Source organism: Bombus fervidus, chromosome 11, assembly GCF_041682495.2.
Source record: "Bombus fervidus isolate BK054 chromosome 11, iyBomFerv1, whole genome shotgun sequence".
Classification (NCBI taxonomy): Eukaryota; Metazoa; Arthropoda; class Insecta; order Hymenoptera; family Apidae; genus Bombus; species Bombus fervidus.
In genome coordinates this window covers 6,742,808-6,767,122 of record NC_091527.1, presented here as the reverse complement: position 1 = coordinate 6,767,122, position 24,315 = coordinate 6,742,808, and the positions used below count along the sequence as shown (strand labels likewise).

The following is a 24,315-nucleotide window of genomic DNA, read 5'->3' as shown; positions in this document are numbered from 1 at the left end:
CGTATATTATTTTTAATCATCGTAGGTACTTGCTGATGTTCGTTCTTCGCACTCCAACTTCCATTATATCGATCGTTTCTTTCAATCGAGAGCCACCTTCGACGATGCCGGAAAAACCGAACGAACATATAAATAAATAAAACATAATAAATTATAGAACCTTAAACGGTTTCTTTGACGTTGCTGTTGATGGTGGCCATTTCGTGGTCCGTGTTTTTGTTCCTACCGTTCGATATCGTAACGACGTCTTCACAGGTCTGGAAATTTATAAAAGCTTGATTGCTTGTCGGCAATTGGCATTAGAACGCACGGATGACGAATGCTACGAATGACAGTAAAACTGTCCACGATTATTGTATTAAAACAATGAGAGTGAATTACCCATAGTCTCTTGTTGTAATTCTACCTTGTAGGAAGGATTGTCGTACGCCGACGTGCTTTTACGGGAAGATATGTCAGCCTTACTGCTAGTTCTCCTTTTCATGAGCATCATTAAGAGGATCAGGGTCGATAGGATAGCGAGAGATGCGACGATAGCTACCACTACCAAAGGCCCGTAATAATCGCCCTCGTGAAGGGGCAACGATGCAAGTTTCCCCGCTGAAAAATCGGAACGTTCAGTTTTACATTAGAATCACTGTTATTTCTAGTTTTATTTAATTTTTTAATTATACGTGTACCTTGTTGCGATACCGTGGCCGGTAAAAGTACACCGGGTTTAGTGACGAAATCTTGCACGTTGCTCTTTTTTATTCTTCCGTTTGTCAGGTAAACTTCGAGCCACAAACGATACCTGGTACCCGGTTTAAGATCGCTGATCACCGTTTTCGGATGCAAGTCGCTCTTGGCGATCTTGAACGTGCTTGTGTCTTCCTTGCCACTGTCACTTTGATAAATCGCTCGATAAATATTCACGTACTTGTCTTCCGGATAAGGTACTCCGGTCCAAGTTACTTCCACACCTGTCGACTTGATTGTCTTGATCTCCACTTTCACGTCGAACGAGTACGGATTCGGCTCCATCGAGGTAGTCACTTCAATCTTCCAGGGGAATATTACGATGTTATTATTACAGGGCGATAATATTAAAAGAGAATTTACAGCGGTGAATTTGACGCTTATGAAACTAACCTTATAGCAATTATTATGACAATTATTATTAACTTCAACCTTTTATTTCGTAAATTTATTTAACGATTTATTTTATAAACACTCACTGTTTTCTCGTTGACCAGCTCTGTTAATTGTCCTGGGAATGGAACGAAGAGGATTCCGATCTCGTAGGCGGTCGATGGCCGAAGATTCTCGATCACGTAATTCCTCACCGCTCTGTGGATCAATGGTGTTCCGGCGTAAACCTTGGCGTCGTTCTCTTTGTATCTTAACTGAACACCGTCGATAAATTGTGACTCGTATTCCGTGAATTTCCTCCACATCACGTTGATCCACGTGGAATTTGTCTCTGTGACATGGAGTTCAGCGTCAATCGGTATTTGAGGCGGCAGCGTAGTCGCTTCCATACGTTTCTCCAGCGTTCTCACGCTGTAGATTTTGCTGGTAGGACTGTTGGCCAAATCCTTCAGTTTCACCGTAATCTTCACTTTGTACTCAGTAGAAGGCTTCAAATCGCCCAGCTCGAACTCGAGCTGCGGAGTTGCGATCAGGTCGTTTGGTGGCGCGAATACTTGCGACTTCCAGGTAGATACATCGAAATTCCTGTGCGATAGAAAGGGAAAGTACATATATATTATATAGGATGTATACATATATATATATATATTTAGAATATCGCAGGGTTTAACAGCTAAACTTTGTCTGTGTATTCTGTGAGTACAGTGAAGCAAAGAATGTTATAACATAGGTCATTTAAGACTCTACTAAAAAGTTACGATATAAATACGGAATAATATCGTCTCTAATTTGATGCCATTAGATTTTTTTGTGTGCACAACATGCGTCGATGTCGAGTGGTGAATTGATACAAAGAGTTGATTGATACGAAGACAATCGAGACGAAGCAAAATTGAAATGAGCTTCGTAGGATAATAAAGCTTTTGTTGCTAATTTTATATCGACAGAAATCGAGTGCCAGTAGCATTGTAAACCTATTTTATAACCTATATTAACCTCTCGTATATCGTATTTTTATAAATTGCTAACTTTTTAAGAAAGCTCAGAATAACCTACGTTTATAGGAATATTTCTTATTCCTCTAATTTCTGGATAATCTTCGATTAATTTTAATACTGATATAAAGTACGTTTTATCATTGGTGTATCGCAGCTCGACGCGTCCATGAAGTCCAACTAGAACCTGCGGCACCGTGAAAACGAGCCGAACGGTGTTCTCGTCGAGAGCCTCGAGGACCTGCACGGTGACCTCGTCCGAGGAGGAAGCAACAGGGAATCCAGGAATGGCACCAGGCAATGGAAAGCCCGCTGGCACGTTATGCTCCATACCTAGATTTTACGAACAAAGGTAGTTATTTCAATCACATTGAAACATCGTTGCATAGGCCTGACGATTTCCAAGTAGCACGAATAACTCGAGCGATAAATCAATAATATCACAAAAAATCAGTTTTGTCGTCGTAAAAGTCTCTCATGACTCGTTCAGAGATTATCAGAAACCTTCGAACGCGTTCATCAAGTTGGTTTTTGGTTTCCTCGAATATTTATAGGGACTCGAGACCACGTGGAACAACGAAGAAACGAAAGTTAATGGAAGAAAAAGACGAATCGTTCACGAATTCCATAAAAGATTGTTGCTGAACAGGGACGAACCTGACTGGTTGGGCGTTTGTGCTGCGAACGGATGATTCAAGTGCGTGAGTCCTGAATGCGGTATATGAGCGTCAATGTGAAGCGGCAGAGTGGCGGTTGCGCCACTCGCCACGTTATGGGGTATGGCTGGCTGTCCGGGATAATGTTGGAACGGTCCAGGATTGGGATCGTGTTGCCCGATATGAGCTAAGAGTTCCTCGATCTGCTGGGGAGAGTTCGGTATGTCTGACGTGTGTATGTGATAGGTCGTCTGACCGTTTTCGTTCTTCTGTGTGTAAATATGCGGCTTAGCGGGTTTCTTTGGTCCGTTAGCTGGGACAAAGTATCCAGGCTGTATCTGATTGTTGGACGTGTGTTTCTGACTAGATATCTGTTGATGGATATCGTACAAGCCGGGATGACCCTCAGGCGGAGCGTTTTCCAATTGAACGAGGCCTGGATGTTGAAGGTTGATCAGATGATACAGTTCCTCAGGAAGAATCTCCTGATCTTGATTTCGTTGGCCCTGTTTCGGTCGACCACCCAATCCTATCGGAGGCTTGTCGCTGGCGGAAGCTTTCTTCTTTGGATTTACCGGAACGATCACATTCGGGTCGACGTTATCCGGAGCGTTGAGCGTCGAGCCTCTGTAAGGTGGACCAACCGCGGCAGAATTGTCTAGTTGCGCGTTAAAACCATCCTGTGGAACACCCTGACCGTTGTTGGCGGTCGCGATCGTGAATCCTGGCCCCATTTCTTGCTGTGGGTTCAACGGGACGAACTGCGGTTCATCCGTCGCATAGGGAACCTTTTGCACCGGTGGTAGCTTGTTGGGATTCACAGGCCCAGGAATGAATTGGTGATTCTCGTTTCCATTCGCGTTTACGTTTGCGTTCATGTTGGCGCCCATCGAGGAACCAGTCTTGTCCAAAAATTTGTCCGGAGCCAACGGGCCAGGGAAATAGTCGTCTTTATGCGGTTTCGAGATTGGCTCGACCGGTTTCTTTGCGTCCGACTTAGTCTTGATCACCTTTTCTTTGAGACGTTCAGTTGGCGTCGAAGGTTTTTCGGTATGAGAGGGTAAATGGAACACGTTCTCTATGGTAGGATGCGTAGGCTTGTAATCGGGACTGTATGGTCCGTTGTATGGTACGGTTGGGTGTCCAGGATCCATGGGGTAGTGGAAGAGTCCATGAGTGGTGGTGTCTGTGTGCGCGTGAACGTCTTTCGAATCTTCCCACAAGGAGGAAGTCGCTGGATCCAGTTGGTGGCCGAGCCCAGCCGAATCCGACTTGTTAATCGGTCTTTTGTTATCGTCGATCGTTTGCCGATTGAACGCGTCTGTGGCTAAGGGGCCGGGAAACGCGGGCGTCGCGTTCGTTCCTGCAATGAGTAATAAAGTCGATTGTCACAGAGGTGGTCGTCGAATCGTACAGTGTCGACCAGCCGTCCGAATTCTTCATGCATATTTACAGCGAGAGGTCCGAGTATGTACAAGCGTAGCCGTACAAAGCATGCATTTACAACTTCTCCTTCCTGCTTCGATCGTCACTGTGAAGATTCTTTTCGTTCATTGTATCTTTTACGGGGTTTTGGGATATTTTTCTTACGTTAAGTGTAAAAGGAGAGATCTACGAAAGGCAATACATACCGAAGCTAAAGTATACTGAGATGGAATAGCAACTGTAACGAATACGAAAGAACATGAGACGAAAGGGAGAATGTACAGTGTTTCGTTAAATTCAAAGTCTTCGTCGTTGAACGATGGAAAGTGCGAGACGTGAGGATATATTCGGGTGTATGTACATACACGTCACATTTGCACTGGAGAGTTCCAGTCAGGTCCGCATGGCGGATAAGCGTTCACCCTCTACCCATAACCAATCTAACGTCTCCTCTTGGTGATAGCAATCTCCTCGATGCCACTAACGCGTACGTTGATATCACCGCCACCAAGGAATCGAACATCAACGATTTACAGTACCGATCAAACAAATTTCTACTTTACAAAATTACATCAGACAGATATACAGGTTGTCCCATTTTCGATTACTCTATCCGATAACTTGGATCATTAATTAAACAATAACGAATTTTTACGCAAATATGGATACATTTTTAAGTCAAGAAATAGGACTTAAATACAGATCCGTTTTACCTCTTAAAAATTGTATCGAATATTCTTTTGCACATTGTAAGTATTTTGCGAATTTTTGCGTATGTAAATTTCGCATAATCTTTCACGAGCCAGTGGATATAAAAATCCACAGTCGAATAACTCCTTATTTAATCCAATAATTTCGTCGATTTAGAACATCCTGTATACCTGCTATTTAACGAGGAAGATCAACGCACAGGTTTGCTTGAACGATCTTCCGGTCGTTAATGCGGCCCACGGAAACGGTCGCTTTGTCAGCTCGTTTCTTTGACTATTTTCATGTTTTCCGTCACGCAAGCGCGGATTTACCTGGCGACTGGTTGGATGGATGACTGCAGCTCCACTCCAAGCAACATTCGTCACCGGGTAGATGCATTAACGCGGCCTGATAAGATGGACAAGGTAAAGTAGCAGGTGGTAGAGCCGGGACCGGTGGACAAGCCGCCTGACAGGACACGTTTCCCATCTCGCAGTAACATCGCTTCTCGCATCCGGTTACGTTTGCCGGCAGCTCGCTCCAATTGTCGTACGTGTTGCCCTCGTAATTGCACGAGCCATTATTTCTGCATCGCACTTCCTACGATCATGAACATCGTCGATTCAGCGATCCTTCGTGTTATTATGCACACGCGTATCGTTCGCGTTTGAGTACGTTGACGTCTTAGAAAAGATCGACGTTTTCTCAGATATTTCTTGTATAAAATCCATTGACGTTGCATCGCGAAACTTTTTCGTTCGGATCCTGGCCTCTCAGCGAAATATAACGAACTTAAACGAATTTCAGACGATCCGAGACTTACCTGAGGACAGCAGTGAGGAGGTTTCGGAACGAAATTCGGCGGCACCGTCTCCCAGTCCAAACAGTGAGGGTCTAGAACGTCGAGTCCAAAGTCCGTGGGACACTCGATCGTCAAACACTCTGTTTTACCTCCTTCGGTGCAAGTGCAGAACGAGATACATTCGTCGTACCATTCTGCACCCATCTTGTACGTTTTGCCCATGTGACTACAGGAACTCTTGTCTGCCATCTTGTCCGAGATATTCGTCTTGATCACTTCCGCGGGAAGAAAGACCTGCAGCGCTGGACCAGTTCGAGTTCCATCCGTTACTCGCACGTAGTACGAGTGTGCGGGATCCAGATTCGATATGATACCCTCTACGTTCACGTATTTTCTCATTTTTACAATACCGTATCATCTATTACGACAATTACATTCTTAAGGCTGGTCCGTATATTCTCACCTTTGTCAGGCTTCTGCTGCCTCCACACGTGATTGTTGTCGGATATCTCCACGGTCACATCCTGCGGATTCTTAGCCGACAACTTCAGCTTGATCGCCGTCGAGTTCAGTACCTTCACGTCCGTAAGGTTTACGGCCAAGTCGGTCGAGCTTTCCGGTTTGATTTCGTGATCGCCCAAGGTAACGTCGCAGAGAGTGATCGTGCAACACGCGTCTCTAAAATACAGGACAACGAAAGCTGACAGAGCGAACGAACACGCAAAACTATCGTACGTTTTCGCCGAAGCAACAACGAGCAACTTTTTGTTAATGTTCCATGTTTTTCGAAAAGATTGGCTGCTTGTTGTCCAACGTTTCCCCGTGTTTCTTCTTCGCTTGTCATCAGTAACGAAGATTTGTAAAGATCAAAGAAAATTAAGAAAGCAAACGTTCCTCCAATTCGTACAATTTGTTGCGCAGCTAGTTACCAGGAACAAATATCGCATTGAAATCGAAACGCACTGTCGTTTTACCGAGAACAGCGTGTTTCTACGAGTTGACATCTGTTGGCTGAGGAAACATATGGCGACAACAGGCGACGAAAAGTTCCAGGAAAGTTGGTTCGACGAGAACGCGTCTCAACTTCGAACCACAAATTCCAGAGCAAACTGTAGAGAAATCGGGAACGATTCCCCGTACCTTGGGTCGGTGAGCACGACGCAACGATCGTGTTGATTCGTCACCGAAATCGTGTCGTTCGGAGGACATCTCTGCTGGCACTTCAAATTGCCTCCCGCTTCGCAGATGCAGACCTTGGAACAGCCATCTTCCACTCGTTGACCTCTCATTATCGTTTTGTTCCCAAAGACGCATGTTTCTTCCGGTTCGGGCGCTGCACGACAAGAACGTAAGATTCGATAAAAAAAGATGATGCCTGACATTTTAATATATCGAACTCACCTGAATCGGCGGCACAGATCAAAATGGCGCAGCAAGCTTCCTCGTTCACGATCTTCTCTTGACACAGCGGATCCTCGATTCCACGGTTCGCTCGAACGTACGGCGAGGAGCAAAGCGGCTTGCAGTCTACGGCTACGCCATTTTCACCGCACACGCACTTTTCCTCGCAACCTCTAACGATCTTCTCTCCGATGGTGTACGTTCGGTTTCCTTCCACGCACACGTTCACCGTTGGTAGCAAAGTCGAGGAGATATTTATGGCCGTCTCGTTGTGAGATGCCACGTATTCGCCGCCTGCGTGAAACATCAACATTCGTTTCTTTTGTTATTTGGAAAACGCTGGACAATGAACTTCTAATTTAACCAAAAACTAAGTCGATCAAGTTAAGATTCTTTGCGAAGTTATCAATTTTACATTATCCAGCTACCTACTTGGTACTCGACGTCTCAAAGAAAGACATCCTAGTTTCATGAATTTATTTATCAGAAGGAAATGAGATAAATAATTGTAAATCTGAAGGGAAATTTGGAGAAATAATGTTTACGATTGTCGTTCTTCTGTGCATTTTAATTTATCAAATCGATCGTTGTACGCGGAAGGGAAGACACGTCCTACAGTTTTCTCACCTTCGACTTCCTTGTCATCGTCGTCCATGCTAACATCACTCAGATCGGTGATGTTCGAGTGCAAGGAATTGGTCGGTTCTGGCGCCGACATATTCAAAGCTCTTCCTCTAGCCGCTGTCGTCTCCTCCACCGCGTGAACGCTTTCCGTGCTACTCTCTGTGGACGAGGAATAGTCGCTGGTCGACGATTCGATCGGTATCGAGAAGTTCGTTGCAGTTACGATAGGCACGCCACGAAATAATAAGGGTATCGTGGCTGCCACGGTTTCCATCGATCTCGTGGTCGCTTCTTCGACCGATATCGACGACGACGACGACGACGATGACGACATCGGCATCGTCGTCACGGTGGTCGCGGCGTCGTTGCTTTCGCCGCGTTTCAATTCATCGTCCTTGAAGTTTTTCTGGTATTTTTGCTCGGTCTTGACCTTGAAGTCAATCGGTTTCTTCTTAGGCTCGATGGTGGTCTTGAAGTCCTGTTCTTTGCTCGGGAACTCCGATTTGCGGTCGATCGTTTCATTCCTTGCGTCACCGTGTAGCGGTTCTACTCCTGGTATCTCCTCGATAACGGCGCCTAAAAGTTCGACGAATGTTCCTTATTAAATACGTTTTAAATCAATTTTAAGAACATCGTTCACAATGGCCGAGATCTGGTAATTACAATTTGTATTTCGATAAATTCATAGTTCCAATTGTGGAATTTGTTTAATTTTACTTTATTTCCTTTACTCGATTAAAAAATCAGTGACTCTTTTTTTTATACTTCAGGCATTCTGTTCTACGATCGTCGATCGTTATCCGAGAATTGCCCGATAATGAACAATTTTCCAGATGACCCAGATACCGAATATTCGATCACCGAGATCAAGACATATCGCATGGTTCGACGTTTAGGATTCAGAAATGATCTGTCGTTAAGTATAAGATTAAATTCGTTATCGTTCGGTAATCAGTTACAGACCAACAAATTGTAATTTATATCGTCGTTACAATTGTAACTTCGATTATATCTCGTGGCACGTTATCCAAATTTCCTTTCATACGTTCTTTTTTTATTCTAAATACGCACACAGTATTGGAATATTAGTTTGGCTGTCGAACGTACCGATACTCGTCGAATCGAACCGTTACGTTTTAAGATTCGAAATGATCGAGCAGCTCCATAGCGCGTTTTGTAACAGCGATTTATATCGACCTCGTCCATTACACGCTCGCGTTACTTTCTCCTCACTGACATGTATCTTCTGTGCTATCCATCTCAGCATAACGAACTCTGTACTACTATTATTATTACAATTATCATTATATACAGGGCGTACCGAACTTCCCGAGACTAGGATTACTTAACTGGACTCTATGAAACACTTTGACGTACACGATCGCGTAAGAATGTTACATTGCTGCAGATCAAAGAGAAGAGACGGCGCAACATATGCTTGTTTTGCAACTATGCCGCGTTCATCCAAAGAACCTCGTCGTTCCTTCTTTTTATCTATGCTCATCGACTACGCGTCACGCTTCCATCATTTCGTCATAAAGATTTTTAAAAGTCAATACACCACAGACAGAGGATTGTCTAACGCACGAGCGATTTTACAAAAAAAAAAAAAAAAAAAAAAAAAAAAAACGGAAGTCCCCTATAGTCGCGAAATCATCGACCTCCTAAATTACAAACGCAGTATCGAGGTGAGTCAAATTTATGACACCTTCAAGCGTTTTCGCTTCCTTATCTTAACTCTGCTGAATTCTAGAATTCTGATCTTCTTCTTACCTTAGTAAACGAGAAAGATCTTTAACAATTAAGTTGTCAAGAAAATTAGATAAAATTATATTTAAGAAGATATTTCACAAAATATTAGAAAATCACGGATACTAAAGACAACCGCCCCATATTTCGCTTAAATTTGAGCTACTTCTTGTGATTAAAAAGAATTTACGCTTACGTTAAAAATGAACGCAGCAGGGTCGCAGCTGACGGTGACAGAAACCTGAACGACAGGTTCGAACGCTCGAGGTATCGCGTTTCCTAACAGATGTATCCGAATGCTATTAGAAGAATCGCGAGAAGAGAGAAGCAGAGAATCGCCGTTTTCATGGATGTTTCGCAACGGCATAGATTCATCAGCGATATTATGACAAGGCAGAAACTTTCCATCCGGGGCTGAAAACGCGCACGGGATGCGCTGTTACGTCAAACAAGCGATGGCCGATCTCGTCGTTCCCATCCACCGTTTCTTTCGCCGATTTACCCGCGGTCGAGATCGAGTTCTTGTCCTGCAACGATCGGTCGAACCGCGCAAAAGTAACGTAACAGTATCGCGAGCCGTTTCTGCGAATCGACCGCGTCGATCGTTTAGATCGTTAGAGGTTTCGCATTTAGGTCGCAGACATGTACGGCGTCGCGAATTTTCCAACTTTGCAAGTTTCGATTCAGACAGAACGACCATTGTTTCTTCGGATTCTTAGTTCGTCGAGGAATCTTCACGATGGACACTTTAAAAGCGGATGTTTCGACCGGTTGAGAGTGGGAAGACGCGTCGATTGGTCGGTTCCTATCGAAAGTCGGACCAGGCCATGACTTTTATCGCATGAATGGGGAACCGTAACGGTGCGACCGGTTCACACGAGGCCACTGCTCGTCATCGGGATCCACCTGACGTCGGTGGCCGGTCGCTTCGAACACGGTGTGTAACGATTTTACGCGTAAGTAGGTGATGGTCTCCTTTCCCGCCCGGACGCATGCATATGCATCGACGCTAGCCCAAAGGAGGACCCAGCACCCTTCGCGTCGCGTTCCTTTCGTTACCTGCTGCTCTTCCAATAAAATTTTTCCGTGCACAGAGTGAGAAGGTCTAAAAAAGATATCTTACGTTCCACTAAAAAAAATTTCACCATTCGTGTTCCAGCAAGCAGTACAATTTTGTCCTCTGGAGTCTCTTCATACGATTATTCAGATGTTTCCATTAAAATGTTCCACCTTGTATGTTTAAAGATAGCTTTTCACCTTGTACATTAATTTTCTGCCAAATATATGTACTACTCTGTTTCTATTGTTATAAAAGCCACGTTTTTTCGAGTCGTGGAAACGTATCGCGAGTCCTAACTGAATTAATGAGGAAGCCAAAGAAACGATTTTAATAGACACGTGATTAAATTTAAACTGTCAACCTTTGACTTACATTGCTGCGATCTTTAGCCTGTCATTTTTTATAAAAAGCTTCTTCGAGGAGAAAGGAGGAAACGTGGAAAACTTTCGAAGCTCGTGTTGCGTGTGCTCAAAACGATCTAACTGCATCCTGCACCAAGTGTTTCAATTCGAGATCATAGCAGCGAGATTATTTTCGAGAGTATATTTTATAGTTTCTAATACAATCTGGTCTAATTATTAACGCTTAATTTAATCGTACGATGATCGAGCACTGACGCTGCATTGCTTGAAAAATCCTGTTTCTCGGATGAAAAAGATCCACTGCGCCCAAGGACGTCCAGTGCAACGATACTTCACAACCGATCACTCGATGAATGTTGTTGCATCATTCGAAGAGAACTGTGGCCGAAGAGTTACGGTATACGTATTCCCCTAACTTTTGGTAATCCTGATTCGTTTCAAATACGTAAAAATATGCCAAACGCGTTGTTTCTCGTTCGGACGAACAAATTAATACATCATAGTCTTTCGTCCTTCTTTACACAGCACTTAAAGCAGATTTTACCAATGCCTTCGACAAACTTTTACGTTTTACTTTTCTCCTAACAGATAATCGTTTGATTCTCACGAGATTTAGGTCGGCATACCTCTTCGAACATAACGGAAGATCGCTTCAAGAACGTTCTACCATCCAATGAAAATGGAGAACAGCTGGTTTGGACGTTATTATCGAGAAATCTGCTTCCGTTTGCGAAGAACGATTCGGTTTCGACCCCGATGAGGCCGCGGGACAAGAAAGCTGGCCGTGGAACGCGGAATTACTCATCGCGCATTAAGAGGATCTTCACTCGGCTTCCTCGTTGCCGGAAGTCGCGCGTCGTCCGTGAACTCAAGCCAAGAACGAAGCGTTCGACCGCGTTTAATTGTTAACCGCGCGCTCGACTTTCTTAAACGCGATTACGTAATTGAACTTGAAGAAGAAAACGCTCCATCTACAATCTTTGTTCGTATTTTTCTTCCTGTATGCTTTCCTGTTGAATTATCTCTGACTGATCTCGTCCTTAAAGTCGTGAAACGTAGCTACCGAAGTTAGGTAAATTGGTCAGTGTCTCGTCACGAGTAATGTCGTTATCAGGTATATTTGCCAGCGTCTCGACATGTTTATCATCGTAAATGAGGTGTTGGTGGTTTCAATTTCGTGCTGGCTAATCGCGTTAACGCTCGAGGTATCCTCTGTTCGCAGTCACGGCGCGAATTTCGTTCCGGTTTTGCGTTCACGGAACCCTCGCCATCATAATCCAACGAGCAAAGAAACTCCTGGAGCAGCTTCTGTCGTTCCTCCCGAAGACCTTGAACCGCGCTGCTTCTCCATAGAAGAACAGCCATTAGCGTAGCCTAGGTCGAAACAGACGCAATGACGGTGGAAGAGGATAGGAGAGCGTTTGAATTTTTCTCGAGCAAAGTTCAAATTGAACGGAATGTAAGAAAGTTTAGCCGATTGAGACCAGAAAAGAAATCTCTGTAAAACGTGCTCGTTTCTTTGCGAAACACTCTACGAAAAACTTATCTCTTCTACGTATAAAGTAGACTTCCAGGAAAAAGAGAAATTAAAAGTATTTCGAGTTTGAAAACGACTAATTGGTAGAAACACGAGGCAGCAACTTCACTCCTTCATATTTCATGAGCAGAATGTGGATTTTTATGCAATCTCGTGTGTTTATCAATTATAACTAGATTCCACGTGTTTATGTAATTTTATATATTTATGAACAACGAAGTGGAACCAAGATAGAATATTATTCTATCCAACCAAGTGTCATAACGAATACTTTAGCTCGGATAAATTTTAAACTCCTTTAAATATCCCAGAAATGGATAACTAAAGAAATGAAAATCGAATAGAGATTCGTTTCGTCCTGCTGAATATCATCAAGTACTTTGCAAGTAATTTCAGGTAATTTCTGCACGTTACGCGCGTTCTACATATACGTATGTGCGTTCTTACGTCTTTTAATATTCCGTAAGTGCATAAATATCCATAGACTATTTACGAGTGTTCTCTGTGAGAAACGAAGAAAAAGATTGGAAAAAAAAAGAAGGGAAACGAAACTGGATGGAACAGCCAGAAGGTAAAAAGACGAGGGGAAAGGGGGAAGTTAAAATAGTCGGTCACCGAGCGTGCCTTTGACCATACGGTATTCTATCCTACTTGCTACTCGCTGCACGATCATTATTTCGTTCCATACATCACGTTTCGTCGGTCCACTTCTTTTTCCTTTTTTAACGACCGATGAGTCGTTAATGAATACCTTTCGGTAGAAATCAAATTTTCATCTCTCCTTGCAAACGTAACAATATAGACAGAGGTTTGTTTCATTAAGTTCGACACGTTCTTCTTATATTGCTTCTGGTTCCAGTCTCGGACTCTTCTATGAATTCTTCTAATTCTCGTTATTAATCATCGCTGGAGAGAGAAACGCTAGAGAATAATTCATAAGAGAAAATTCGAGGATAGAATTTCATAGGAAGATGAGACTCTGTCAATCATGTGCACAGTGGCAAAAGTGTTTTCGAATAAACGGAGGTCTGCACGCGCTACTTGCTCGGTCGTGGTTTTGCTTCGTACGTTGCATTTCACTTGCCAACTCGTCGGACTTTTCCAGGCGACTTTTACGTTCTGCACGCGACTAGGCGAACGCTTGCTGCTCCCTCGCCTCTCGATCGATGCCGCTTTAACGTTTTCAGCGAACTAAAAGATTCTTCGATTCTTATTTTTAATATCTTAAACGCGCCGCAATTTCCGAACTTTCCATGTTTCATTCTCGTTTCAGTTTCAACCGGGGAAAGGACTTTTTTTAATGTCTTGAGGAATTGCTTACCGGTGTAATTGAAATGAGAAATTACGCGTATCGATAACGTTTTGATAATTTCATGTTCCTAAGATTCTTCCATAAACTGTTCTCAAGATTAGAAGAAAATTATCTAGAAAATTACGATTTGATTAAAAACGAATTAGAGGAGGCGTAGTGCAGTTAAATCCACCGGAAACTAAAGATTTAATTCGATAATAAATGTAGAAACAGATTCAGATAGAGGTCGTCGATCCCTTGTTACGTGATTATCGAGTTTATCACTTGCTGCAGGCCGAGATATTCCACTGCAGCGAACGGTTTACGATCCTTGTGCTCGCTTTTGTGCTCCAGTTGATCGACGCGCAATTAATCGATTCCACGGTTCGTCGACCGCGCCGCCTACGACCGAGGAAACGTAAATTTTCACCATCAGCGATCTCTTTCAAATTATTTTTAATATTTCACTTTCGACGATTGAGTAATTGTAATGATATCGACAATTTGGATCGTCCACACCTGTCGAGATCTCGTCAAATCTATCGTTTACTGTAGCAAAACTCAAACTGGTATTATTCTTTTCGTCGTGGATTATTTCAAAAGGCGTAATCGATATCACAGTGGTCAAAGTCACCGGCCGATTTAAGAGGCGCGCGTTCGATTGCCTGATTTTTGCTCGCTAGCATACCTATCCTAGAACCTGTCTTGCTGGAATGTCGCGGAAAAAATGCCACTTTTAGTTTTCGCGTTGCATTTAGTGTAACTCTAAGGTGTCTGAAAAACAGGAGGCTGGGTTGGTGGCATTTCAAAGGCGGTAGCTACGCCTTGAGAAGGAATTCGTACATTGGGACAGGTGTGGTACGATATTCTAAACGACAGATAAATCTAGCCGGAATTTTCCCCCCCAGAAATTAAAGCAATTTACCCTCCAATTCTCATAGCCTGGACCGTAAAGAGAAATTTTGTGAAAACAATGGAACTCAAAGTCCTTCCAGTTAAACTGTACATTATCTGTACTACATGTATTACCATTATTATTATTATTGTGTATATTAAACTACATATATAAATTATAAACTATATATTTACTGGAATACGTAAGATACTATATTGCTTGAACGAATTGTATCTCGCCAGTATTTCAGAGTTTCGCAATCTGGATGATCTGCGTTGCGTTCGATCGTACCCATTGTCTACGTTTTCTTTTTCTGCTGGTATCGAATCTCGCGCAAATGTCGAGACTCGTGCACAACTAATGCTTTCAATCTCGAGGAAGTAATTGAAGAAATCACGATACCGGAATGCGAAAGGCAAATCGTATTGTCATCGACGCTTCGACACGGAATTCGCAGTTGGCGTGTTATTTACTTGTCACCGCGTCGCTAAGTGATGGAGGACTTGGTGCCTGAAAGTCGTCGAAAGAGGATCCATAGAACTTGGCGATGAGACTTTAGTTTTGCTTATATTATTCGCCCTTTTTGTTCAACGATTTTTGTAGAGAAGCAAAAAGTCTTTTCCTTTCGTGCGATCTGCTAAGATAAAGCAACTGCTTAGACACACGTGTATGTAATCCTTTATGCATGTTCACACGAGACACGTTGAAACACTTTATTAAATAAACTTTCTAAGAGCATAGGCTTCTATTAAAGGAATCACATAGCTGTTCAACTCGGTAGTAATTTCGAGATGGAAGACTTTTGGTAAGGCTATTAAATTTCCTCGGCTACTTTCTAAGCTGTTCTTCGGACAACTGTTTAAACTAGTAAAGAAAGAATTAGTTCGAAAGCAATTGAGGGTCGAGTTCTGGACGAAGAATTATGAAGTCGATCGTGTGTCCATGTGTTTATACATATATATACATATATTTAGTGGATGTTTTTCTCTAAGAATGAAACAAATCATCGTATCTACTTGAACTTCAATTGGATTTTGTGTTGTTACTTTGACAAATTTTATCAAATTTATGGTCGAAAGAAGTTAGAAAGTAACTTTTGTCATACTTGATGATAGTCTCAACCATACTGCTCCAAGATGTTTTATTATTTTGTTGATATCTTATTTTTCTTTTATTATCGAACGTAGAAAGCAAGCGAAATTAACTCGTCTCAGCTACTATGGAATTTCTAAATTTCTCCAGAAAAATCTCGGCTTTTTCTACAAAAAAATTCTTCCCCAATTAGAAACATCTAACTGTCGGTATTATCTGTAGCCTCAATTACTTTTCACGCTATTGGAACTCGAAAGCGATTCATCGAGTAAATATCCAATTACATTTTTCGCTGTTCCGCGTTCGAAGGAAATTATCAAAATCGTACTAACTTCTGTTAACCTAAAAGGGGAATTAGCTTAAAAAAAAGAAACAGAGGAACGTCTTTCCTTCTACATAGGTTCGCATCGTATTGTGCTTTCACTCCGTTGCTTCGAGATGCCCCGCCCTTCCTGTTAGCACGACGAATAATCGCAAAGGTTGAATAATAGGATCGAGCGCAAGTGTTTTGTGACGCAATCAGTTTGGCAAGCCCGTTTGGCGTCTCCTTTGAGAGTATATAATCATTTTTTACTATACTTTGAAACTTTTACAGGTCTAATCGCGAATTACGCATCTCTCGTTGATCGTTCTTACGCAGGCTGTCCTTCTCCGCAGAATACTTTTTCTCTACACGACGTCATCGCCGACCGTAACCTATTTTTGTTTTTCTAATTCATTTAGAATTCTTTCAGAAGTAGAAACTCGCATCCGTCTCCCTAAGAAGCCACGTTTTCCATTAAACAGGGATTGCGAAATTGAAAAACCGATCTATGTTCGAACGATCGTTCTTAGCCGGGCATCGAAGTCACCAAGCGCCGGTTAGCCAGGTTTCCGTTAGAAACACGTTTTTATCAATTCGATGACAGCTGCGTTATCTCACGCGCCTAATTAAATAAATATCTGTAATGCGTCCTTGTGGCTTTTAAGATATGTAACTAGGTATTTTATGATAACGATTTAATCGCGTCAATGACGTTCAACTGAAAATCGATGCGATTTATCACGCAGAAGTTCGAAAATGAAATACAGGGATCGTGTCAACTGAAACGTGTCTGACAGGACAGAAACGGAGTCTAAGTCTATTCAGAGGCTATGCTAACCACAGATACAGACACCTCGCGTTTTTCACAGCTATCTTTTACACGAGCAGCGTATAATACGGACGCTCGCGTGAGAGGAACTTGAGTAATCGTCCACTGGCTTCTCTGTTAGATTCGTTCACCCAAGAACCGACGTGTTTGCATAGAAGAGCGAACGATCTTTACCTCCGTGGTTCACGCGATGCGTCGTTGGAAGGAATCGCGAACGCACGAGGAGAGAGTCACGAGACGGTCGTTGGTTATGGGACGACAGTTTCTATCGGTTTACTTTTTCCCTTGAGCAGCACTTGTCCTGTCTCATTGTTCTCGCGTGGCCGAGAATAGGGCAAGAAAGTTGTTCGGGGGAAAGTTGGGCGAACAGGTTGGAAAATCGAACGCTTTGGGCAAATAGAGCGACGGTGCACTGCGTTAACTTAATTAACGTGCCCCACGGGGCATCAGTGTCCAGCGACCATTAAGTGAAAGTCGTTAACCAGGGAACAATGGGGCGGGAAGCGCTACGATTCGGACTTAATTATTGCAATTACGAGGAACAACGATCGTTCTTGCGCATAGTCGGCGAGATTTTCGCATCTCGATGAGGAAGAAAAATATTTGAAACGATCCGGGAAGTTCGTCCGCCTTCTATCAACCTATCCCGGTCATTGTTTTTCGAGCACCGGTGAACAGGTTATGCGGACGACCAGGGGATAACGTCGCGAGGTAGTTTGCCGTAACAAAGATATCAAGGGGACTAGGCTCGCGTTAAGAATATAAAGGAGGAGGGAATACGTTCACTCGCATATTTATAGTACCGTTAACCAGGTTACTTCGCCAAGTACAGCGACCGCTTACGAGACTTTGAAGAAGCTCGTTAGTCTGCTGTGCAGTAACTTCATCCTAATACTCGTTCGTTTTCTTCGTGGCATGTTTTACACGCGTACGACTTTTATTGCGATCCATGTAACCAAGTATCCATGTAACATTACGTCGATATGAATGTGCTAGCGATTAGCCGATGTTTGCGGAGCACATCGTGTCCCGAATCGCAAAACCTTCACCGAAACAATATCGAGCAACTTTTCGTTGCTCTTGCTGTTCCTTGATGTTCAGGTTATTAGATGTATGTAAACAAAGGAACGTGTGGATAAATTGTAAGGTAGAAAATATATTTTAATACTGAAGTGTAAATACAAATCGGAATATAATTGAACTGGTCCAGATTCCTACGCTAGCAGTGTTACCCTATGACTGAAAAGCCCTGAAGCCAACGTTGCCTTGTACTGTTTATGGTCTGCCTTCGACGCAGTCTTTTGTCTATACGCTGTCGATGGCTTCGGTGCTTGAGAAAACTAAAGACCAGATTTCTTAGAAGTGATAACCACTTCAACACTTGAAAAAGTAGCCGCTCGTTGCCGAATGTTGCTTCAATGTAGACAAAATGTTTCTGTAAGTTGCTGTTAGTTAGTTTAATGTCTGGGAAGATTTAGGGAAGAAACGTCGCTTCAGCGAACGCGAATATTTCTAACGATACTTTTCACCGTCGCACCCGTTATAGCGTCGTGTTTGACCGTTTGACCAGACACACCGATACGTTCCTTTCTCCAGTAGGCAGCTGGCGAAGTTAGGATTATTTCGTGGGAAGAATTATTGCTCAGGTGTCAAGCGTGAACGGCGGTCGACGCAGCAGATCGCGTTCACGCAGAAATTAATACAGATCGGTTCCTCGACCGTGTAACGGTATCGGAAAAAAAAAAGAAGAAAGAAAAAAGCGTAGAACGAAGCACGTTTAATTCTTCGTCGATCTAATCGGGTTACGCGTTTCTCGATGCAAAGTAATAGAGTAAAACGGTCAGCGTTGCGAACGACAATGATCGAAGAGATGTGTACAAACCAGATCGTTTCGTTCGATCGTTACACACGCGAACGCGTGAAATGGGAACGATTCTCGCGTGGGACCAACCGCGGAACATGAAATAGAAAGTCGTTGGCGTTACGCGAATTGAAAAAGATTATACGTATCACAGAGGCGTAATCGTCGTTTAATTAGCCTCTCCCCGCTAGAGGAGACGTTTAACTGGCCGGAGAACTTTTCCAAGATGGTGCAACGTGCATCTACGTGCTCGAATCCTCTCGCACGCCTTTCCAACCGAACCGAAGGACAAGCTTCTGCGATTACCTAGTTCGGCATGCAATTAAAAATCTTCCGTTCTCGCTTTACCGGTCAGAACGAGTGCGGTTGTGGGCGTAATTTAGATCACACACGTGCATTTTTGCCTCTATGCCCTTAATCAACCAAGTATCTCGATAGCCGTAATAAATTTAACGTTAGACAATCAACGTATTAAGAATCTGTTTGCACGCGTTAACATCCGAATTCTTCCGTGTTTCTGTTCTATAATAAATTACTTAATCACCGCTCCTCCGTTGTTAGGCGCGAAATCTTCGACTTGAATGAACAATCGTCGCTCGCTGCATCGGGATAACCCAGATACCGCGTGAAATTCGTCGTTCATTGTTTCCTCAATAATCTCGTACATTGTGCGATCACAGGCAGTCAGAAGCCGTGTTGAGGCAGAAAAAAGACGGAGGATTTGGTCGACGAAGAAAGAGAGACAACGGGAAGAGGACTTGGGAGAAAGGTGGCTACACGAAATTCCATTCTGATCGGATCGGGTCTGACGAGACCTAGCAAGCGAGTCGAAATTAACGAGACTAGAGGACATTTTGTTCGCTCTCGTTATCAATCTGTTAGTCGAGTGGTCCTTGAACAATTTGTTCCGAAACATTTGTAATTACAGAATCAAGATCGAATAAAGACAAATTAATTGAAATTGGATTGGAAATGAAAGCATGATATAATATGTTTTTAATGGAAAGGTACGACGCATTGAAAGACAGCAGGTCTACAAATAAAGAAATTGTTACGTTAAACAGATCGACGATTCGAACAACGAGCTAACTGGTCCTCTTTGGCTAACAGGTTAAACCCGTAACCGTAGTTAGTCATCGCGCTTGGCTGTTGACGAAACTATTTTCGGCTGAAGAGCTCGGTTGAATCACGTTTACCTGCCCACTGCTTCAGCTGTTCCATTCGTATGCGTGACAGGCATCTCCGTTGGCGATCGAGAGAACGATAACTTGGAAAGTCAACAGCTTCGAAGTCTGTGAGTTTTCTTCGTTAGGAAGAAACACGAAACGAAATTCTACGGAATTCGTGCGATTTCGGTTCACCGCAATGCGAGAACCAGCGATCGACGCCGTCCGTCATCGTCGAAATGATTTTCGGCGACTTTCCGCTGTTTCTAATTTGACCGTGTGTTCTCGCCTTTCCTCGCGCGCCGCTGTCGATCCACTCGACTTTATTTTTTCCAAGGTCGTTCGTGGACACGAATACGTGTCGACCAGTTTGCCAACTGGATTCAACACTACCGTTAACGCGTCTCGAGTCTCTGCTCCTCGTACTATACATTACCACGAGTCTGTTTACCTTCTCGATCGACCCACAGGACTGCCACGAGGAACACGTGCCACCATTGAATCGATTTAGGCGCGCCACTTTCAGTCGCTTCGTTGTAATTGCAATTTCAATTCTTTGTAGCTTTTAATATTCGTTGAGTGACCGATTTAGATTGACACGATGTACAGTTTTCGATCATCGAGTTAGTGCCACGCGAAACTTCCGTATTCTTCGTTCTTCTAACAAAATTAAAAGGGGCGCGAGCGAACTGTCTAACAGCAACATTTATCAACGTAAGAGTCGCGAGTGGTAAATCGCTGTATGTTCGATGAGAATTTGAAGAGCCAAGTAGAATTTGTTATTTACCTGATAGTAATCTGTGTATCATGCGTTTTTAATTCGATGGCCAGGAGTTGTAGATGCGATACCGACTAGCTCTGATTTCTGAAACTTTGTGGAGCCATTCTTCGATTTATTTAAATATTCTGTACTTGTTAGAGAGAAATGCCAACCGGTTTTACGTTTCGCAACGTCGATGTCAATCTTGCCCCAGCGGATAGCGCAACGAATTCGAGCAACGAATTTAATCGATTATTCGCTGGCAGATCGGTTTCGAAATGAGTCCTTAACCGAGTAGAAGTCCCGGATGTGGAACCGAGACGATGTCGCGCGATTTCCATCGACAGCAATCGCGTATCGGTCGATATTCGTGTTAGTGGGCGACCTGGACGTCAGGCGATTTCTCGAACCGATCTTCCTCCATCATCGGCGAAATCTGTTTTCCCTTTTGGGAAAACACGTTCGAGCAAAAGCAGCTTCTTTGTAGAACTATCTGCTTCTTTTTACGATTTTATTCGCGAGGATGACATCAGTTCTCGAACGAGGACGTGATAGAATTTTTCGCCAGTTTCACGCGGTATACCGTTACGATCACGACGATCGGTCGCTTCGTGGCGATGCTCTCTTATGGTTGCGTTTCACGTCTGCTTTCAGGGTGTCGATGTTCCGTTACGTAACGACCTTTTGCTTATCGCCTCTTTTTATTAGGTCAATTACTTGCTCGATTCCATTAGATCGGCCAAACATTTCTATATTTTCACGTTCACCAACGATCTACTATCGAATGCTTGCTAGAAAACACTCGAGATTTTTCCTATCGAAGTGTGAAACGCGGCGCGCGTTTTACCTGGGAAAGACACGAGCGTCGCGGGAAAAAGCGCGAGGCGAATCGAGACTCCGGCGCAGGTCGACAAGAAAGCGCGCGACGAATCGCGGAGGAAAAATACAGCGATAGGGAAAACCAGCCAAAACTCACCAGTGGTGGTTTGAATCGGTGTCTCGACGTCAGCAGCCGACGACAATGCGACGACCCCGCCTATCAGGCAAAGTCCTGCGATCGCGCGCAGAAAACATCTTTCCTGGATACGCATCCTACCGCATTCTTCTGTCACGGTTCCTCGGAAACGCTGCTGAAACACCAATCGTGCACTCACAGGCTACCTTGTCACACGATCAAACCGTAGGTAAACGAAACAAAACTCGAACAAACGCACAAAGACAGCAAGTCTTTTAAAAGCCAAACGATCGCAGATAGACTGTCCTTTCTTCTTTTTCTTTCACGAATTATCGACGAGTAGACGACTTTATTTAGCGCGATAGCAAACGGTCAAAGCCTTTTTACGAATTGTTGCAGCTCGAAGAGGGTAACAACACAAACGAGGTACGCGCGGTTCGGTTCACTCGGTTCACTGGTTTGTTGCTGGTCGGTTCGGTCGCGATCCGTGCCGAGGCCGGAGGTGAAGTGCACCGGTGAGCGGGATCTACCTCCTCCTTGCCGGTGCTGGCGTTGTTGCCTCGCTTACCTTTCATTCCTCCTCTCCGGCCAGCCGGAGAATTCTCCACGCTCACCTTGCTACAGGCTCGCTGCGCGATTCTACAGGCTGTTCCTGGCAAGCTGGACGATATCGGCGCCTTCGATTCGCCTTCGATTCGCCTTCCACTTGCCTTCCACTCGCGTCGCTAACACTCGTTCCGGGGGAAGATCGATTCCTGCGGGACAGACGGCTTCCTGTCATGCTTATTTCCCCTTCTGTTTTGATCGTGGCTTCCTTGGAGATTTCTACCGAGGGTTGGTTGTAACCCAGAACGGTTGCTTTCAATGAAATTTCGCTTGGATTGAGAATCTTGTTGGATTAAACAAACTTACGGAAGTATATAGCGGGATTAAGATGTTTACAAAAAGTGCAGTCAAATATCGGTCATCAGTCGATGGTTTGGTGGAAATTACTTTTAATTAGATTTGGTTTTATTCGTAGCAAGTCGCATTCTCGTTATCGTCGAAGAAATCGGGTACGATACGAAGATTATTACAGCGAAGTATTGAAATAATATCGTACAATGTTATACGTAATAATTACATGTTATATATTGTGTAATAACATTATTCGTATAATATTATATTTTATGTTATATATTTATAATCTTGCATTTTATAAACACGCATTCGCTATAGGAATATACCGGTCTTACCCTTGCGAGAAATTTTCCGTGAAGTTTCTTTGATCCTGTTGCAACGCGCTAGGTCAATCGTCCTCGCGTTGATCGCTGAATCGCGTAATTGCTGCCTTCTTATTGCTTAGCGAGTCGACAGAAAAACGTGCGTGGCACGAATCGAAGGACAAGTGGCGCGATGTTCCACGGCCAAAGCGGCGAAATCGAAAGTAAATTGTCCGCTGTCGCGTATTTTCATCGTTGATCGATCGTCACTTCGCTGGTCGAATAAAATATTGCGTGCTACGTTACAAGGATGTAATTTTAGAAACAGTTTCACCTTACAAAACAACGCGACGATACGATCAGAGACAATCGCGAACGCTCTTTCTCCTCCCAGAAACTTTTCTACTTTTTTTTTTTTTACGAACCAATTAACACACAATTGTTCGAGCTGCACCGCGATGAGCACACGCCTCGGAATTACCAGCCGATGCAACGTAACACCTCGTTAAATGCATTTGGAATTCGTTTCACGGACTCGTCACACGTCGATCCCGTTTTTTTTATGCCGTTCCCGTAGGACAGACATATGTGTTTTATTTCCAAATGGCAACAACTTCGTTCGAACAAACTCGTTTCGTATTTTGTATTTTAAATTAATTCGCACACGCAGCCATTCCGGAGCGCGCACGCAATACGCAATTACCGGACAAGATCAGCTCGAGATCTTCGGATTGGAACAAGACGTAATTTCAGCGCCGACCTCGTTTTTAGAGTTCCTCGTTGCATCGCCAGGCTCGTGGTTTCTTCTTTGTTCGCTGAGAGGTGCAGCAGGTAGACACTTAAGAAATCAGGATGACTTGTAGACGAACAATCGTCTTGGCGAAGATACAACCGGAAACCTTTGAATTCTTTTTCCTGGAGACTTGTGAAATAAATTTCTCCTGTTGGACAGGACGATGCGCGTCATGGTTCTTTTTATAGATCTCTATCCAGTTCCTTGTTCTTTCCAGAGAAAGTGTTAGTGGGTCAAGGTAGCGAGACATCGGAGGTGAGACATCGGAGGTGAGAGAGCGGTGGGAGAACGGAAGAACAGTACCCTCCACTTTGTTGCTCGATTTATGAAGATCAAACGGTTACAGTAGTCGTAATTCGTGTCCTGTTGGACGAGTGGAAAGTCCTGTTTAAAGATCGAATACCGAACGCACGCGGAGCGCCAGTGAGCAGATCAGAACGATGTTTCCTCGTAAATGAGTCACCCGGTAGACGGATCGGTCCGGTCGAGGACGATCTTCGACTAAGTTTGGCCGGAGAAATCTTTCGCGAGGGAAAAGCGAGCGGATTCTAGCGAGGTTCTCGCACGCACGCGGCCTCACCTTCGTAACGATGGCGCGTGTTCGTGTTGGTGTCTTATGTCATGCAGTTGAACTAGATTCGAACTACTCGCCAGACGCTGGAAAATCGCTACACATCATCTTGTCCGATCCTTTGAATTATAATAGTTTGAAATAATCTTTTAACGTCAGAATTA

The 24,315-nt window shown here is 43.7% G+C and overlaps 1 protein-coding gene across 2 annotated transcripts; it reads right to left on the bottom strand.

Annotated features, from left to right (window-relative positions):
• Window positions 1-93: 93 nt before the first annotated feature.
• On the bottom strand, window positions 94-22,214 carry Sas (stranded at second). 2 transcript variants are annotated; one of them, XM_072013030.1, is made up of 13 exons: window positions 21,607-22,214; window positions 7,728-8,300; window positions 7,101-7,394; window positions 6,840-7,032; window positions 6,163-6,377; window positions 5,721-6,076; window positions 5,230-5,497; window positions 2,784-4,145; window positions 2,261-2,459; window positions 1,218-1,716; window positions 681-1,041; window positions 382-600; window positions 94-257 (listed from the first exon to the last, which is right to left on the bottom strand). In XM_072013030.1, exons 1-13 carry the CDS (start codon window positions 21,719-21,721, stop codon window positions 250-252), a joined length of 4,662 nt encoding a protein of 1,553 aa, XP_071869131.1. In that variant the 5' UTR covers window positions 21,722-22,214; the 3' UTR covers window positions 94-249. The 2 variants fall into 2 exon arrangements, with proteins under 2 accessions (XP_071869131.1, XP_071869130.1); XM_072013029.1 differs by having other exon boundaries at window positions 407-600.
• Between the last annotated feature and the right edge of the window lie 2,101 nt (window positions 22,215-24,315).

Excerpts from the sequence above, each read along its gene's own strand:
- Sas (XM_072013029.1), bottom strand. The coding sequence starts at position 21,721 with ATGCGTATCCAGGAAAGATGTTTTCTGCGCGCGATCGCAGGACTTTGC. Across the intron at positions 5,498-5,720 it reads CTCCTCACTGCTGTCCTCAG|GAAGTGCGATGCAGAAATAA; the intron begins GTAAGTCTCGGA and ends TCATGATCGTAG. Across the intron at positions 601-680 it reads GGCCACGGTATCGCAACAAG|CGGGGAAACTTGCATCGTTG; the intron begins GTACACGTATAA and ends CCGATTTTTCAG.